General features: G+C 43.4%; 2 protein-coding genes across 3 annotated transcripts in view; one reads left to right on the forward strand and one right to left on the reverse strand.

Moving 5' to 3' along the window:
• Nucleotides 1-18537, forward strand: part of peak1 (pseudopodium-enriched atypical kinase 1) — a 134072-nt gene that overhangs the window by 11114 nt on the left and 104421 nt on the right. The gene's annotated exons all lie outside the window — the stretch shown is intronic.
• Nucleotides 3062-14169, reverse strand: LOC131973742 (basic proline-rich protein-like). The gene is made up of 5 exons (XM_059335803.1): nucleotides 13962-14169; nucleotides 9422-9540; nucleotides 7449-7776; nucleotides 4237-5445; nucleotides 3062-3660 (listed from the first exon to the last, which is right to left on the reverse strand). The coding sequence occupies exons 1-5, from the start codon at nucleotides 14167-14169 to the stop codon at nucleotides 3062-3064; spliced, it is 2463 nt and encodes an 820-aa protein (XP_059191786.1).

Genomic DNA, 18537 nt, shown 5'->3' on the forward strand with positions numbered 1-18537 from the left:
GAAACAGTTCACACTCAGAGCTGAACAACATTTAACCCTTTCAGACCTAAAACGTCTTTCTGTCCCAGCTGATAAACTGGATGGATGTTTGTGTTTTAAATGGACTTTTGAGGTTCGTTGTGTTGCCACGTTTTGTTTATGTAAACAAAAACGCATGTAAATGAATGTATTGAGATTTGAAAAACTATCTTGTCCATTTATTTTTTTTTAAGTCGATATATTGATTATGATGACGGGCCTAATTATAGCATGGACAACACACACTGAACACACACTCTGTGACCTAGAGTATAAATAAAATAAAAAGAATACTGGAACAGAATCCACTGGTTTCACCAGAGAACTACACTGGTTATTTATTGACTTTATAACAGGCTGCAGTGCAGAATTTTGCATATGTTTCTTCTACTAAAGCGACATTATTTGAGGTTTTTATATCATTCTTTAACTTCCCAGTCGGTTTCTTTATATATTCACACACAAACGTTCACATTTTGGTTGAAGTTTGTTGTATGTTAAATATGGAGTTAGATTTGTGCCAAAATGTTCAAACAACACTTCTTCAAATTCAAACAAAAAACTGCAAACACAAAGGCAGAATCGCAAAAGCAAAACCAGCAGCAAACAAAAAAAAAAACAGTTATTCAAAGACTTCAAGACAGATTTCAGTAACACTTTACAATAACCATCATTTATAAATGATAAACAGGTAGTTTATTAATGTTTAGTCATCATTTATAAACCGTATATAGGCCGTTTAGAATGGGAAATACAAATACTACAAAACGACGTATCTGCTTTCCCTGCTTTTATGGTAGAAATGTGGTAATGCTTTCCCGCCTTAAATGGGTTAAACCTCCCTCCCTCTGTTAGTTTGCATGTTATTATGTGACTTAGTGAGAAGCCTATTACTATTCTTGTTGATTACGATTGCTGATTATTGCAAACACTTGTCATTTTTCCCTGCCAGTCTTAACTTTTTCTTCAGGAGAGTGTTTCCTGCATGTGGCCTCGTTTCTCTAACATCTTATATTGTGTTTGAAGGAACTTTGCTATAAATTCTTCTCTCCTGATTGCTGAATTCTCCGGAGATGACTCTGCTTTCTTTATTACCGTGAAATGTGGAAACGGAGCCTGTAGATGATTCTATCTCTCAGTGGGAGGAGAACGCTGCGTACAGCCCGAGGCGGGAACAGAGAAACCCAACAATATGTGGCGGGAGATCAGAATCCCTCGATGAATCCGGTTTCCAATTTCATTTAGAGGCAGAAACGCCTCGGGTCGCTCCCACAGTTCTGCATTTCTGCTGATTACATCTGGGTGTGGAAGCTGTGAGGTCGAGCTAATAACAGAAATACTAATAAAAAGATCTGTGATGTCCAGCACTGTCCCCACGGGTCTGTGTAAGGGTCAATCTGTATCACAGTATCTCTGTACATGCACTGTAAAAAACAAAACAAAACAAAACAGTTGTTTTTATGGTAAAAACCAGCAGCTGTGGTTGCCAGAACTTTACCGTAATAAATACGGTGCAACTTTTTTTTAATATTACGGTAAAAAGATATACACACTCAAAACACACCAAAAACTTAATAAAAATACAAAAAACACACAAAAATGACAAAAAACACATTAATATACACACAAAAAACACACAGAAACTGAAAAAATTGACAAAAATGACATAAATACACACAAAAACACACACAAAAAATAGAAAGAAACACAAAAACACAAAATTACAAAAAACGCATACAAACACACTCAAAACACACCAAAAACATAATAAAAATACAAAAAAACACAAATACACACAAAAACTGAAAAAAATGACAAAAAACACATAAATACACACAAAAACACACAAAAAATACAGAAAACACACAAAAACACACACAAAGTTACAAAAAACACATACAAACAAACTCAAAACACACCCAAAACATAATAAAAATACACACACAGAAATTACAAAAAACAAACACAAAAACACAAAAAACACAAAGAAATGACAAAAAAAAACCCACACAAAAAACTCTGGCACTGTTGACTTCATGTGTAAGATTGACATTTTATTCCATTTTTTACAGTAAAAACTAAAATGTTTTTCCATTAAAAGAAACACTGAAACACAAGAAAATACTTTGTAAATGCTGCATAAATTAAAGATCTTACCATTAAATATTACAGTATATTTCTGTTAGAGACATGGTGTTTAGTACATTTAACAGTGAGAAAAAGTATTTTTTTTTAAATAAATGCAAAAATGACGGCTTATATAAATATATTACAGTATATTTTTGTAACACGGTGCCAAAAAAATGTAAAACTGACTGTTTTGGCTGATATAAACATTTACGGTGTGCTCGTCTGTTTGTGTTATCAGAGAGAAGGTTTGTTTCTCACCTGGAGCATTGAAGGGCTGTTAGATGATTCTTCAGCTTTATCTGCAGAGTGGAACATTTTATATATCCACAGAACAACAACAGGGAGCTACTGGAGAAAATAGATCCCCAGTTTTGGTTTTCACCTGCTGCTCAACGTAGCTGCCATCACTGTTGGCAGACTGCTGACTCACCGTGTGTGTGTGTGTGTGTGTGTGTGTGTGTGTGTGTGTGTGTGTAAAAACTTAGAGGAAAGCTAACACACTGCGCTGCATCACAGCCATTAACCTTCATTTATCGAAGCATCGAGACTGATCCGGTTCAGAAGATAACGAACGGGTCGCCGTTTTCCATCTGTTGTCTTGTTGTTTGTTAATAGTTATAACAGAGAAAAGCTTGTTTCCAGATTTATTTTTTTATTTTGTTTTCATTTCAAAGCAAAAATCTGTTTGCCACAAAGCGCTTTAAACGGACTTTGTGTGAGTAGAATTTCCCGACCAGATGAGTGATGAAACTCATAAACACTGAACCTCTCTGAAATGTTGCCGATGCTTTTATTGTGAAAATATTTCCCTGGTGTCTGTGCTTCAGCTGTTTCTGTGTTGGATGGTGTAAATAAAAACAGAGAGTGACTCGTAGCTGCCGTGGGGAATACCCACCCTTCCACCCTGCAGCCCCTACCCCCTCCATATATGGAGGGGGTAGGGGCTGCAGGGTGGAGGTTGAGGCTGGAGGCCGGAGGCCGGAGGATGAGGGTGCAGGGTGAAGGATGAAGGTTGAGGGTGGAGGAAGACGGGTGGAGGGTGAGGGTGCAGGGTGGATGAGGGTGGAGGATGAGGGTGCAGGCTGAAGGTTGAGGGTGGAAGGTGCAGGATGAGGGTGCAGGGTGGAGGATGAAGGTTGAGGGTGGAGGATGAGGGTGCAGGGTGGAGGATGAAGGTTGAGGGTGGAGGATGAGGGTGCAGGATGCAGGGTGGTGGATGAAGGTTGAGGGTGGAGGATGAGGGTGCAGGGTGGAGGTTGAGGGTGGAGGTTGAGGGTGGAGGGTGCAGGGTGGAGGTTGAGGGTGCAGGGTGGAGGTTGAGGGTGGAGGATGCAGGGTGGTGGATGAAGGTTGAGGGTGGAGGTTGAGAGTGGAGGGTGCAGGGTGGAGGTTGAGGGTGGAGGGTGTAGGGTGGAGGTTGAGGGTGGAGGTTGAGAGTGGAGGGTGAAGGGTGGAGGATGAGGGTGCAGGGTGGAGGTTGAGGGTGGAGGATGAGGTTGAGGGTGGAGGGCACTCAAAACAGACTTTGTGTGAGTAGAATTTCCCGAGCAGACGAGTGATGAAACTCATAAACACTGAACCTCTCTGAAATGTTGGCGATGCTTTTATTGTGAAAATCTCTCTCCGGTGTCTGTGCTTCAGCTGTTTCTGTGTTGGATGGTGTAAATAAAAACAGTGAGTGACTCGTAGCTCCATATATGGACGTCTGATCCTGAGCTGGAGGATCTGTGATCTCTCACTAAAACTATTTGTTTGAGTTAAAACAAAGCGTCTGATTGGCCGACACACTTCTGACCTGAACGTCTGAAAATAACCTCCGAGACAAACCTCAGAGCTGCTGGTGGACCTGAGCTGCATCAGGGCCACTTCACTGTTATCACTCTTTAATCTCAAACTGTGTGTGTGTGTGTGTGTGTGTGTGTGTGTGTGTGTGTGTGTGCAGAAGGTAAAATGTTATAAAAGTGTGATTTAGTTTGATTTTGCAGATTTTCTTTGACTTGTGGATGTTTTTTTTACAGTTAATGTCTAAATAATCTTTATGTTCTTGATCTGCATCTTAAAGCTCGGAGGGATAAAGAGGTGTAGTACCTTCCAGATGAGCTGGGTGGAGGGTGGAGAGTGCAGGATGGAAGATGAGGGTGTAGCGTGGAGGTTGCAGGGTGGAGGCTTGGGGGAGCTGGGTGGAGAGTGCAGGGTGGAGGCTAGAGGGTGTAGGGTGCAGGGTGGAGGGTGGAGGATGAGGGTGGAGGATGTAGGGTGGAGGGTGCAGGGTGGAGGGTGCAGGGTAGAGGATGTAGGGTGGAGGGTGTAGGGTGGAGGATGAGGGTGGAGGATGTAGGGTGGAGGGTGCAGGGTGGAGGATGTAGGGCGGAGGGTGCAGGGTAGAGGGTGCAGGGTGGAGGGTGTAGGGTGCAGGGTGGAGGATGGAGGGTGCAGGGTGGAGGATGTAGGGTGGAGGGTGGAGGATGTAGGGTGCAGGGTGGAGGATGTAGGGTGCAGGGTGGAGGATGCAGGGTGCAGGGTGGAGGATGTAGGGTGCAGGGTGGAGGATGTAGGGTGTAGGGTGGAGGATGCAGGGTGGAGGATGCAGGGTGCAGGGTGGAGGATGTAGGGTGCAGGGTGGAGGATGCAGGGTGGAGGGTGCAGGGTGGAGGATGTAGGGTGCAGGGTGGAGGATGCAGGGTGGAGGGTGCAGGGTGGAGGATGTAGGGTGCAGGGTGGAGGATGTAGGGTGCAGGGTGGAGGATGCAGGGTGCAGGGTGGAGGATGTAGGGTGCAGGGTGGAGGATGTAGGGTGTAGGGTGGAGGATGCAGGGTGGAGGATGCAGGGTGCAGGGTGGAGGATGTAGGGTGCAGGGTGGAGGATGCAGGGTGGAGGGTGCAGGGTGGAGGATGTAGGGTGCAGGGTGGAGGATGCAGGGTGGAGGGTGCAGGGTGGAGGATGTAGGGTGCAGGGTGGAGGATGTAGGGTGCAGGGTGGAGGATGCAGGGTGCAGGGTGGAGGATGTAGGGTGCAGGGTGGAGGATGTAGGGTGTAGGGTGGAGGATGCAGGGTGGAGGATGTAGGGTGCAGGGTGGAGGATGTAGGGTGCAGGGTGGAGGATGCAGGGTGCAGGGTGGAGGATGTAGGGTGCAGGGTGGAGGATGTAGGGTGTAGGGTGGAGGATGCAGGGTGGAGGATGCAGGGTGGAGGGTGGAGGATGTAGGGTGCAGGGTGGAGGGTGCAGGGTGGAGGATGCAGGGTGTAGGTTGAGGGTGGAGGTGGAGGTTGAGGGTGGAGGCTTATTGGGGCTCCTCCTGACAGAAACATCTGCTGCTGCAGTTTATTATCACGTCACGCTGTGAGGAGCTCCAGCAACATAATGAACCCGTCAGAACCAGAAGTCCTCCAGAGAGGACGGGGAGTAATATCTCAGTATGGAGGAGGATTTATTCAATATCAGGATATTTAAAATCATCTGATGCATTAAACTGCAGAGTAACAATGAATTATGACTTGAAACGAGGATTTACTGACTGTCTGCTGTAGATCAGGACTGAGCTGATTCTGTTCAGGTTTTTTTTTTTTTTTTTTATGGGTAAAAAAAAAATGCATATCATGATATTGGCAACATTCCTACTTCCTGACGTAGTGGTGTAAGGGTTTCCATTAATTCCCGAGACTGTGGCGGCCCGCTATAGTCACGCTAATGTCACATTTCAAGCTACTGACAGTACATCTAATATAACTGACCCCCTAGATAGTTTTTTTTTTTAATTGCTAATACTCAAGAGTCAGAAGTATTTTTTTTGTATTTGGCAACTGTTGATATTTGCATTTTACACTACATTTAGATTTAGGATTGATTTTTATTTTGTTGTACGATTTTTATTTATTTATACAGACTAAAAAAATCATTTTCCATATATTTTTCAGTATTTTTTAATATCGTCAAGAATATCGTTAACGCGGGCGGCCCGGGTTCAAATCCGGCTCGGATCACTTTCCCTCTGTCTTCCCTTTCTCTAATATCTCTCTATCAGTAAAGCTATAAAATGCCCCAAAAATATCTGATAAAATAAATAATGGACGTAGTCACTGTGACGTCCCCCATAGGGTTCTGACTACCTGATTAATCAGGTGAGTCTGATTATTGTTGTTCAGACTCACCTGGATGAATCAGTTTGTCCAATAATGTCAGACAGGAAACAAAGGAGCTGCTGAAGTTCAGGAAGTAGTGACGCTGTAGTTTATAAGTGGTGGACAAGTGGTGATTGTAGCTTTCTGGTACACCTGTCTGAAAATGTAAGAGATACTGGAGCTGGGTTGGGGGGGTGGGACTGCTCGCAGTGGGCGCTGGAAAATTATATTCAACTCCAAACCTTGACAGGTACGCCTCTGAACTCTAATGATCTTTGAATGAAATGACACTTCTTCATATTTTCAGGATCACTTTGATTGAATCTGAAGTGAGAAGAAAGTAACTTTACCTGCAAACAGGAGGAAAATAAAGCTCTTTTTTTGTCATTTTGTGTTGTTTTTGGTATTTTGGTGTCTTTTGGTAATTTTGTGTCTTTTTTGGTCACTTTGTGTTTTATTAGATAATATTGTGGCTCTTTTGGTCATTTTGTGTCTTTTTTTTGGGTAATTTTGTATGTTTTTTGTCATTTTGTGGTGTCTTTTTTTTGCCATTTGGTGTAATGTGACATTTGACGCCACTGAGAGAGAAAATCAGCTGAAAGTTCCCCTCGAACAGAAAGCATTTTTGACAGAACCGTAGTTCCTGTCATTAAACCGACTTCACTTTGAGCATCCTCAGTTCTTCCTGAACGTCTACATATGTGTTGTCTTTTTAGAGCTTTCTTCATATTTTCAGAATAATTTTGATTGAATCTGAAGTGAGAAGAAAGTGACTTTACCTTTAAACATGAGGAAAATAAATCTCCCAGTATGTGTCAGTGAGGGCTCCACGCTGGTTGAGACGTTACGCAACGTTCCTGGTGAAAATGTTTCCCAGCATGCAGCAGCCCGTCACTTGTAAACAAACATTGTGCTGCCTGACCTCGGCTGACACGCCACAAATAATCCTGTTGGTGCTGCTGCTCAAATTAAACCTGCACACTCACCTTCTTTTACCGAGTCAGCCAGCTGACACACACACACACACACACACACACACACACACACACACAGCCCCTCCATGCTGTGATCTCATTAGTAATATCAGTGTGTGCAGAATGTGTGTAACAGTAACTCCTGTGGTTGTGTGAGTGCTTCTTGTTCTGCATCACATGAAGATGGAAATGGAAAGAAAACAAACGTTCCTGTTTCATTTCCTGCAGCTGAATCAGGCTGACAGAGGGGGGTCCTGGTCCTGGGTCCTGGTCCTGGGTCCTGGTCCTGGGTTCTGGTCCTGGGTCCTGGTCCTGGGTCTTGGGTCTTGGGTCTTGGATCCTGGGTCCTGGGTCCTGGTCCTGGGTCCTTGGTCCTGGTCCTGGGTCCTGGTCCTGGGTCTTGGGTCTTGGGTCTTGGATCCTGGGTCCTGGGTCCTGGTCCTGGGTCCTTGGTCCTGGTCCTGGGTCCTGGTCCTGGGTCCCGGGTCTTGGCTCCTGGGTCCTGGGTTCTGGGTTCTGGTCCTGGTCCTGGTCCTGGTCCTGGGTCCTGGTCCTGGGTCCTGGTCCTGGGTCCTGGTCCTGGTCCTGGGTCCTGGTCCTGGTCCTGGGTCCTGGTCCTGGGTCCTGGTCCTGGGTCCTGGTCCTGGTCCTGGGTCCTGGTCCTGGGTCCTGGGTCCTGGGTAGGGTTGTCACGATACTAAAATGTTCAACTCGATACCGATACTCAGGAAAATATTCGATACTCGATTCCATTTCCGATACCACAAGGATAAAAACAAAGACCCCCAAATTTAACAGAAATATTTTTATTCACAAGAAAATTCAACATGTAAAAACTAACAGAACCACAGGTTAAATATTTATAATAAAAAACAGTTGTGCAAAAAGAAACTGCAACTATGATAACAAGCTTCAGGTCTGAGGGAGTGCAAACAATAAATAAATACAATAAACAATAACAATTAGAACAATATTTAGAGGTTGTATGCTGTGCACGGGGGGTATCGATACTTTTGAAAATGAGTATCGTATCTGGATACAACGTTTTAGTATCGATACTTTTTTGAGTATCGATACTTTTGACAGCCCTAGTCCTGACTCGGTGACTCAGTGACTTGGTGACTCAGGTCTGTGGATCAGCTGTTTGATCTGATAAATGCTGGAGTGTGTGAGCAGCTGGGGGTCCTGCCCAGATATTGGCCTTCAGCCAGTAGAGGAGGAGGAGGAGGAGCAGGAGGAGCAGGAGGAGGAGCAGGAGGAGGAGGAGGAGGAGCGTTGACTGACAGGAGCAGAGGCTGAGCATGAACCAGCCAATGAGCAGCTGACTTTAGCACAACAAACTCTAGTCTGCAGTTACTGTGTGTGTGTGTGTGTGTGTGTGACTACCTGTGTGTGTGTGTGTGTGTGTGTGTGTGTGTGTGTGTGAGACTACGTGCGTGTGTGTGTGTGTGACTACCTGTGTGTGTGTGTGTGTGTGTGTGTGTGTGTGTGTGTGTGTGTGTGTGTGTGTGTGTGACTACCTGTGTGTGTGTGTGTGTGTGTGTGACTGTGTGTGTGTGTGACTACCTGTGTGTGTGCGTGTGTGTGTGACTACCTGTGTGTGCGTGTGTGTGTGACAACCTGTGTTTGTGTGTGTGTGTATGTGACTACCTGTGTGTGTGCGTGTGTGTGTGTGACAACCTGTGTTTGTGTGTGTGTGTGTGTGACTACCTGTGTGTGTGTGTGTGTGTGTGTGTGTGTGACTGACTGACTGTGTGTGTGTGTGACTACCTGTGTGTGTGTGTGACTACCTGTGTATGTGTGTGTGTGTGTGTGTGTGTATGTGACTGTGTGTGTGTGTGTGTGACTACCTGTGTGTGTGTGTGACTACCTGTGTATGTGTGTGTGTGTGTGTGTGTGTGTGTGACTGTGTGTGTGTGTGTGTGTGTGTGACTGTGTGTGTGTGTGTGACTACCTGTGTGTGTGTGTGTGTGTGTTTGCTGCTTGTTTCTCCTCTGGTTCTTCTCTGTTCCTGCACATCAAGCAGCTTCACCAAATGCTGAAAGTTTGTTTTCTCTGCTGAACAAGTAAAGATGTAAATGGAGAACACACACACACACACACACACACACACATACACACACACACACACACACACACATACACACACACACACACACACACACACACACACACACACACTAATCGTGGCTTGCTGCTCCTTCAGTCCCTGTGGACGGAGCTGGAGCTGAACAGCAGCAGCAGCAGGTGACGTCCTGCAGAGATCAGAGGAAACCTTCCTGTGTTTGTCTCTGTGGTCTGTGGGGACCAAGGAGCTCCTCAGGACAAGATGATTCTTACGGCTCTTCCTCTCAGAAAATGTTGTCGTTTGTGTTTAATGTGCCGCTGAGAATCACAGAGTGCTTCAGTTGATGCAGAGCAGTTAGAGAAGCTGCTGCTGGTGTTTGTTCTGCAGCTCTGGTCAGCATCAGTCAGCAGAGTCCTGGACACGTTGGGCAACAAGCTTTTATTAGGTTGCTTTCACATGACGTCACGTTGCTGAATCGTGAGGGCATGAAATTCAGATGGAGGGCAGGAAGTGAATTTGCTGGATCTTCTGCCTGTTTTGTGCAGTTTACAGCTGCTCCAATCATTAAAATGTTGTAGTCCATAAAGGTGAGAAATGGAAAAAGCTGACAGAACAACGCTATTAAAAGTGGATTTACCAGGGCTTTTCAGGCCAGTACCCAAACGGGGTTCTTTGGTTTTCATCACAAAAGTGCCGGCTCCCAGCTGGGAAAACTGGTTCCACAGTGGCACCAAGTCTCTGCTGGTCTACGTTTGGGGCCGGTGCCAAGGTTATTTGACCACAAGACCAACATTTGTTTAACTGCCATGTGTTCGATATGGGGGAGCTAGCGTGCTAACGTTAGCTGGCTATCATTAGCGTGCTGGTGCTAACGTTAGCAGGTGATCAATAGCGTGCTAATGTTAGCGGGCTAGCGAGACCAAGACCAACTCAGTGCCGATGAGAGAGAGAGACCAACTAAAACGTGTTTCATTAATTTATTTGATTTGTTTAGCGTTCTACTTTTAGCGGGCTGTCGTTAGTGTGCTGGTGCTATCATTAGTGGGCGATTGATAGCGTGCTAATGTTAGCGGGCTAGCGAGACAAAGACCAACTCGGTGCCAATGAGAGAGAGACCAAATAAAACATGCATCATTCATTTATTTGATTTGTTTAACAGCAATGTGGTTGATACAGGCAAGCTAGCGTTCTACCTTAAGCGGGCTATCGTTAGCGTGCTGGTGCTATCTTGCGGACTATGGTTTCCTCCATGTTTAGGCTACCGATGTTTACTTCCTGCCCACCATTTGAAATCGTGCCGCCTTCGCGCGCTATCATAATCACGTGAATGATTTCACCAACGTTTAGACAGAAGGTTGAATTATGAGTCGATCTTAAAGAAAAGAAAACAGGCAAAACATTTGTTCTGACAGGTTAAACATTTTAAATGGCACTTTGCAGTGTACATTATAAACATCCTGCACAACATGACAGTATTATTTTATTATTATTTTATATAATTTTAGTATGAGAGAAGCTCCAGTAAAAGTCCTGAGATCTGCAGCAGCTGGAAACAGTGAAGATGTTAATGTAGCTCATGTTAGATGTCACAGAAGTTAATATTATAACAACAATTATAACAACTGAAGTCAGTCTGAGATATTTATTCTTCCCCAGCAGCCTCTTGCTCGGTCACTTTTCCATTTTCTCTTCTTCACGTCCTCTTTGCTCTCTTCGTTTCTGCCGTGATTTCTGTTCAGGCTGCTGAGCTGAGCTGCTTTTATAGATTTCCATGCAGGTTTTTTTGGGACAGAAATACATTGTTGGTGTTAAACTGCTTTAAATATTTCTTCAGATGTATATTCTCCCATACACACACACTGATTCTCTGACTGTTAGCGTCCTCGTTCCGTCCGAGCTGCTCAGCACGACGTGTTAAAATTTTTACTGTACAAGCAGGAATCCTGCTGCTGGAAGCTGACGGGAAGCAGGACGTCGTGCATATTAATCAGCCTGACGCGCTTCATAAAGAGATTTAATTAAAGAGGTTTGTCACAGTCGTTTCATGCTACAGCAAAGGACACGAAGACTAATCACACAGAGAAGATATCAAAGAGAAACCAGGTCACCAAGAATTCATCACAAATACACGTTTCATAGTCAGAGTCCACATGTGGTGCATTTTTTTTTTACTGTTTTTTATGTATAAAATGACCAGATTCTTGTGATTTTAGCTGCTTTCCTGAAAAGTAAATGTAGTTTTACTTGTTTGACACAAAGTGTTGGAGCAGCACGAAGCAGAGATGAAAGTGAAACGTTCTCAGCAGCACGAAGCTGTTCTGTTCTGTTCTGTTCTTTTCTGTTCTGTTCTGTTCTGTTCTGTTCTGTTCTTTGGGCTCATTATTCCTGCAAAGAAGATTTAAATGGTTTGTGTTGCTGAATTAGTTTCCTTCAGCTCAAACCAGCAACTTTCTGCAATAAACTTCTAGATTCTAGAATCCAGTCATAAACAAACCAGCATGGCTAATTATGCACAGCTTCTCTGCTGATCATAAACATAGTGATGGTGAATTAACCAGAATCACTAACTGTGTACAGAGTGTCTGGTGTTTGTTGTAAACAAACAGAGATCGCTAAGTGAACACCTCCTGCAGCAGCAGCACATACACACTGTACTGCTACAGAGCTAACTGTTAGCCTGTAAGCACATACACACTGTACTGCTACAGAGCTAACTGTTAGCCTGTTAGCACATACACACTGTACTGCTACAGAGCTAACTGTTAGCCTGTAAGCACATACACACTGTACTGCTACAGAGCTAACTGTTAGCCTGTTAGCACATACACACTGTACTGCTACAGAGCTAACTGTTAGCCTGTTAGCACATACACACTGTACTGCTACAGAGCTAACTGTTAGCCTGTCAGCACATACACACTGTTCTGCTACAGAGCTAACTGTTAGCCTGTAAGCACATACACACTGTACTGCTACAGAACTAACTGTTAGCCTGTTAGCACATACACACTGTACTGCTAGAGAGCTAACTGTTAGCCTGTTAGCACATACACACTGTACTGCTACAGAGCTAACTGTTAGCCTGTCAGCACATACACACTGTACTGCTACAGAGCTAACTGTTAGCCTATTAGCACATACACACTGTACTGCTACAGAGCTAACTCTACCTGTTAGCAATTAGCAGACTGGACGCTAAGAGGTTAACATCCCCTCCGGCTCTGCAGCTGGGAGAGACTGCTGCAGGAGGACTGGGCCGATTCGACCCCGCGGCTCGTTAAGAAGAGCCTCCGGCCCCCGCGGCTCGTTTACGGTAATTCAGGAATAATTTCAGTTCCTTTAGTCCTCTAACAGCAAACTGAAAACATTTGAGTTGAGGACATTTTGGAGCTTTTCATTGACATTTTTCACCTTTCTGTGATATTTTACAGACCAAACGACTAATCAGATTTAATCAACAATGAAAGTATTACAGAATCCGTCTGTGGTGGTTTCAGGTGAAGCCTTCTGTACGGTAGAAACCATCCAATCAGAGTTCAGAGAGTGATCCCAGCTTGCTCTAGTGTTTGATTCCTGCCTGAGGCCTGATGATCATGACAGCACCTCCTGCAGGAGTTCAGCTGGATGCTGTGAACGCTCCGCTGTGATTTATGGTGATCGTAAAGCGAGACGGAGCTTTGAAGAGGAGGATTATCTTCATCATTAGCTTTACAGCAGAATTCACTCCTATACACACTGTACATGCTGACTCCATCAGCCCTCAGGGAGGAATAAAGCTGCAACACGCTGCTCCTGCACAGCTTTAACCCTGTGGAGCAAAAGCTCCACATCCAGACTAGAAAACAAAGCAGCGTGGAGCCCTACTGGACATTTACCTCTAAAGTTCTGGCTGTAAACTCCATGAGGCCAGTTTCAGTTTGATGATGATATACCAAGTAAAACTGGAGACAAGCTCAAATAGATTTAGTATCAAATGATAGAACTGGATGGAACCCTCTTATATGGTAGATTTGACACCTTTGGTCACATTTGACACATTTAAAATTCTTTATTGAGCATGATAGTGTTTTGAAAGTAAAATTCAAAATCACATTTTATGTTGGACTAAAGGACTAAAAAAGACACAAAATGACCAAAAAAAGACACAAAATGACTAAAAAAAGACACTATGAGACAAAAATTGTTTTATATTAGAGCCAACGGTGAACAAGCGGAGTCCCACTGAGCAGCTCCACGGGAGCCTGGAGGTTCTCCTTTCTCCTCAGATGTTTCGGATGTGGAGCCATGAGGAGAGGAAGAGGGAGGAGAGAGTAGGAGGTCCACAGGGAGAGACGGGAGAGTAGGAGGTCCACAGGGAGAGACGGGAGAGTAGGAGGTCCACAGGGAGAGACGGGAGGAGAGGAACAGGGAGGAGAGGAAGAAGGAGGAGAGGCACAGGGAGGAGAGGAAGAAGGAGGAGAGGCAAAGGGAGGAGAGGAAGAAGGAGGAGAGGAACAGGGAGGAGAGGAAGAAGGAGGAGAGGCACAGGGAGGAGAGGAAGAAGGAGGAGAGGCACAGGGAGCTGAGAGCAGGAGGTCCACAGGGAGAGACAGTGGGGAGGAGAGGAAGAGGGAGGAGAGTAGGAAGAGAAGAGGAAAAGGAAGATCCAGACGAGGATCAGGAGGACCAGGAGGATCTTGAGGAGGATCAGGAGGAGGATCAGGAGGAGGACCAGGAGGAGGACCAGGAGGTGTGATGTCCTGCAGCATCATGTTTAAATCTAGAGCGTGACTCTCTGGATCAGTGATGACATCATGAGTCGAGGAGTTTGGCTGCATGTTGATTCTCTCCTCAGTCTCTGTTAGAGCTGCCTGAGGCATGACATCACACCCACTGTGTGTGTGTGTGTGTGTGTGTGTGTGTGTGTGTGTGTGCTGCAGGTTGTGCTGTCAGTTTTTGACTCAAACCCTCCAGCTGTTTATGTATTTATTACAGTAAAGCGTTTGGAGATGTTTTACATTTTCCGGTAACACTTTATATCAGGGAACACATATTCAACACTTAATCAGGGCCTCGGGGCAATCTCCCCAGCACTGTTCCCATACAGCAATATCTGTAGGGACCAGTGCTGCACTACTGTTATACTGTGGATTTCTTCTTCTTCCTCTTCCGGACGCAATTTCGTCCCGCTACTAGTCCTACAACTTGAAGAGTTGCAGGACAAATTATATATCAAAACGTGCGGTTTGATCGGGATCGGTGTGCTATTACTTTTCTCTACGGAATATTAATTTTTCTGGCCAAAATTTTGCATTGAAATGAATGGGACAGCCGAAAAAAAATGAGCGAAAAAGAACAATAATTGGAGATTTTTAAACGTCTACTTCTCCGGCATAATTTCACCTAGAGACTCCATTTAAACTTTAAACAGTAGACACAAGTCTTGTGTATCGGTGTATTAATCCACGTTTCGATAGGTCATATAGTTTTTTATCAATCCCTGTTCAATGACCATGATCATTTTTGGAGAAATTCTGAGATTATAATGGGTGTGTATTGCACGGAATGTTCGTGTCACAGTGTGTGACATCATCACCAGAGTGTAGAGGGAGAGAAAAAACTGTCAAAAAATAAATTTGAAAACTGCGCTCCAGGCCGCAAATTCCACTCTACAGAAATAATTTATACATAGAAACGTAGGAAAATTAGTCTTCTCCCTCACAATCCTCTGGTAAAGCTGTCAGAGTTATAGTTTGGGCGTAGGACGCACAGATGATCCACCAACACCACCAACAGCCTCATTGGCTCCCATATTAAAAACGCAGGAAAATTTCGGCAAAAGCGGCAAAAAAAAACACAATATGACTAAAAAAAGACACAAAATGACTAAAAAAAGACACAAAATGACTAAAAAAAGACACAAAATGACCAAAAAAAGACACAAAATGACCAAAAATAGACACAAAATGACAAAAAAATACACCAAAAGACACAAAATGACTAAAAAAAGACACAAAATGACTAAAAAAAGACACAAAATGACAAAAAAAAGACACAAAATGACAAAAAAGACACCAAAAGACACAAAATGACAAAAAAAGACACAAAATGACTAAAAAAAGACACAAAATGACCAAAAAAAGACACAAAATGACTAAAAAAAGACACAAAATGACTAAAAAAAGACATAAAATTACCAAAAAAAGACACAAAATGACAAAAAAGACACCAAAAGACAAAATGACAAAAAAGACACAAAATGACAAAAAAAGACACAAAATGACTAAAAAAGACACAAAATGACTTACAAAGACATGAAAAGAATTCAAAAATGGACAAAATAGCCCAAGACTCCATAGAGTTAAGTTGTTAACCCATTTCTTGTTCCCTGAAAAAGGCCTACTTGTATAATTCTGAAATGTACATTATCTTTCAGTTTTGGTTAAGCTTACCTTTTTTTATTTACCTCTGGCAGTTCACCACTTACCTTTGTACCCTTTCAAGCTGTTCATTTGACTTGAACTGCTTGAATTTCAATAAAAAAAATTGAAAAATTGGGGTGTTCTAAAACTTTTAACGGGTCTTCCTGTTTCTTGCTTTTATCAAAATGAAAAAGAAAAGAAAGAACAAACAGAAACCAGAAGCGGTGGTGTTCCCAGACAGCTGGATCTCTCCACTTCCACCTGAGCTTCACGTCTCTCCAGCAGAGGAGAACTTTTATTTCCTGAGAAGCTCTAAAACCTGTTTGTTTTTCTCTGGCCGGCTGTAAAGGTCAGGGTGAACTGGTTGTCATGGTAACGGGGTCTGGGCCTGCTGACACGCTCCACAGAGCGTCTCAAACAGGAGGCGGGCCGTCCCGACGCCTCCAGCACTCTGGGGTCATTTACTGTTACATGTTACAGGAGGATCAGAGGAGGGCTGAAATGATAATCACCATTATTAATCACGATTATTCATCATGTTAGGGAAAACATCTGTATTTTTATTGAACTACTTTTAAACAAACAGTAGCAACAGTTTTTAGTGTCTGGTGCTTGTTGTAAACAAACAGAGATCACGAAGCTAACACCTCCTGCAGCAGCACATACACACTGTACTGCTACAGAGCTAACTGTTAGCCTGTTAGCACATACACACTGTACTGCTACAGAGCTAACTGTTAGCCTGTTAGCACATACACACTGTACTGCTACAGAGCTAACTGTTAGCCTGTTAGCACATACACACTGTACTGCTACAGAGCTAACTGTTAGCCTATTAGCACATACACGCTGTACTGCTACAGAGCTAACTGTTAGCCTGTTAGCACATACACACTGCACTGCTCCAGAGCTAACTGTTAGCCTGTTAGCACATACACACTGTACTGCTACAGAGCTAACTGTTAGCCTGTTAGCACATACACACTGTACTGCTACAGAGCTAACTGTTAGCACATACACACTGTACTGCTACAGAGCTAACTGTTAGCCTGTTAAAACATACACACTGTGCTGCTATAGAGCTAAATGTAGCAAAGTCGCTGAGTTAGCAACACTGCTTTGCCGGCTTTTACAAACGGCGCGTGTTGTTGTGGCGTCGAGTACTACTAGGGGTTAACATCCCCTCTGGCTCTGCAGCTGGGAGAGACTGCTGCAGGAGGACTGTGCCTGAGGCTCGGATCCTGTAAAGTCTCTGTTTTACTCGGCGTGTTTCCTGTCTGAGTCTGAGCTCCAATCAGAGACCAGGACCTCCAGGTCCCGGCAGGTGGACTCAGACTCTGACAGGCTTCTGGTCTCAGAGTGATTGTGGTTCTCAGACCTGTGGAGGCTTTAAGACCTCAGAGCTCAGTGAGAGCTGCTGCTGCTGCTGCTGAGAGAATAAAACAGCAGCTGATGTGTATCAGCTCTGGTTATCATCACTCTGCTGCCACAAAGAGACTCGTGGAGATGTTTATCTGCCGACTCAGGAAAACTGCAGCAGAAAGAAGGTGTCAGAAAGAAGAAGAAGAGAGAAATAAAGCTGAGCTCCTCTTCCTCCCTCTGGAGACGTTTAATTGAATTCAGGGCCGGATGATCTCTACTGATATCACAGCCAATCACAAAACCCACGACAGGAAGTATTTTAGGGCTGTTTCCACTACTGGGCAATACCCGGAATGAGGAGGGTCTCACTCGCTGAAAGGCCGCTAATTTGAATACGAGCAGTCTGGAGTGGGATTTTGGTTATTATCAAGAATGTTTCTATGACTGAAAATTATCGAAATAGAAACAAATTGACCAAAAACAGATGTAAAAAATTCATCAAAAAAGACACAAAATGACCAAAAATAGTTGTAAAAATGACTAAAAAAGACACAAAATGACAAAAAACAGATGTAAAAAATCATCAAAAAAGGCACAAAATGACCAAAAATAGTTGTAAAAATGATTTAAAAAGACACAAAATTATGGAAATAGAAACAAAGCGACCAAAATAGATGTAAAAATGATCAAAAAAGACAGAAAAACTACCAAAAATAGATGTTAAAATGATTAAAAAAGACACAAAATGAAAAAAAAAATAAAGTCATATAATAAATAATAATTAAAAAAAATAAATAATTAGACCCTTGTTTTCTTCAATTTCTTGTTAATTTAATAATATTAGTCATTATAGGTCTTTTTTGGTAATTCTGTGTCTTTTTTTGGTCATTATACGTCTTTTTTTTGGGTCAATTAGTGTCTTTTTATGGTCATTTTGCATCTATTTTGGTCAGTTTGTTGTTGTTTTGTCTGGTTGAACTAAAGGTTCATTTGTTTGGACAAATATAATGATAACAACAAAAATGTCTGATAAGAGTTCAATTTAAGAGCTGATATCTAGACATTTAACATGGTTATTGATAATAACCAAAAATTATTATCAATTTTGTCTTTTTTTTTTTTTTTAAAGATATTTTTTTGGCCATTTTAAAGGCTTTATTGATAGTGAGAAATAGAGTGAAAGGGGGAGACAGAGGGGAAGACATGCGGGAAAGGGCTCCGAGTCGGATTCGAACCCGGGCCGCCCGCTCACGAGGACAGTGCCTCTATGGTACGCGCTCTACCAGGTGTGCCACCGGGGCGCCCCCCCAATTTTGTCTTTTTATTGGTCATTATACATCTTTTTTGGTCATTTTGTGTCTTTTTATTGGTCATTTTACGTCTTTTTTGGTCAGTTTGTTGTTGTTTTCTTCAATGCATTTTAATACCTGGTACAACTAAAGGTTCATTTGTTTGGACAAATAT

The sequence above is a fragment of the Centropristis striata genome, chromosome 6, assembly GCF_030273125.1.
Source record: "Centropristis striata isolate RG_2023a ecotype Rhode Island chromosome 6, C.striata_1.0, whole genome shotgun sequence".
Taxonomy (NCBI): Eukaryota; Metazoa; Chordata; class Actinopteri; order Perciformes; family Serranidae; genus Centropristis; species Centropristis striata.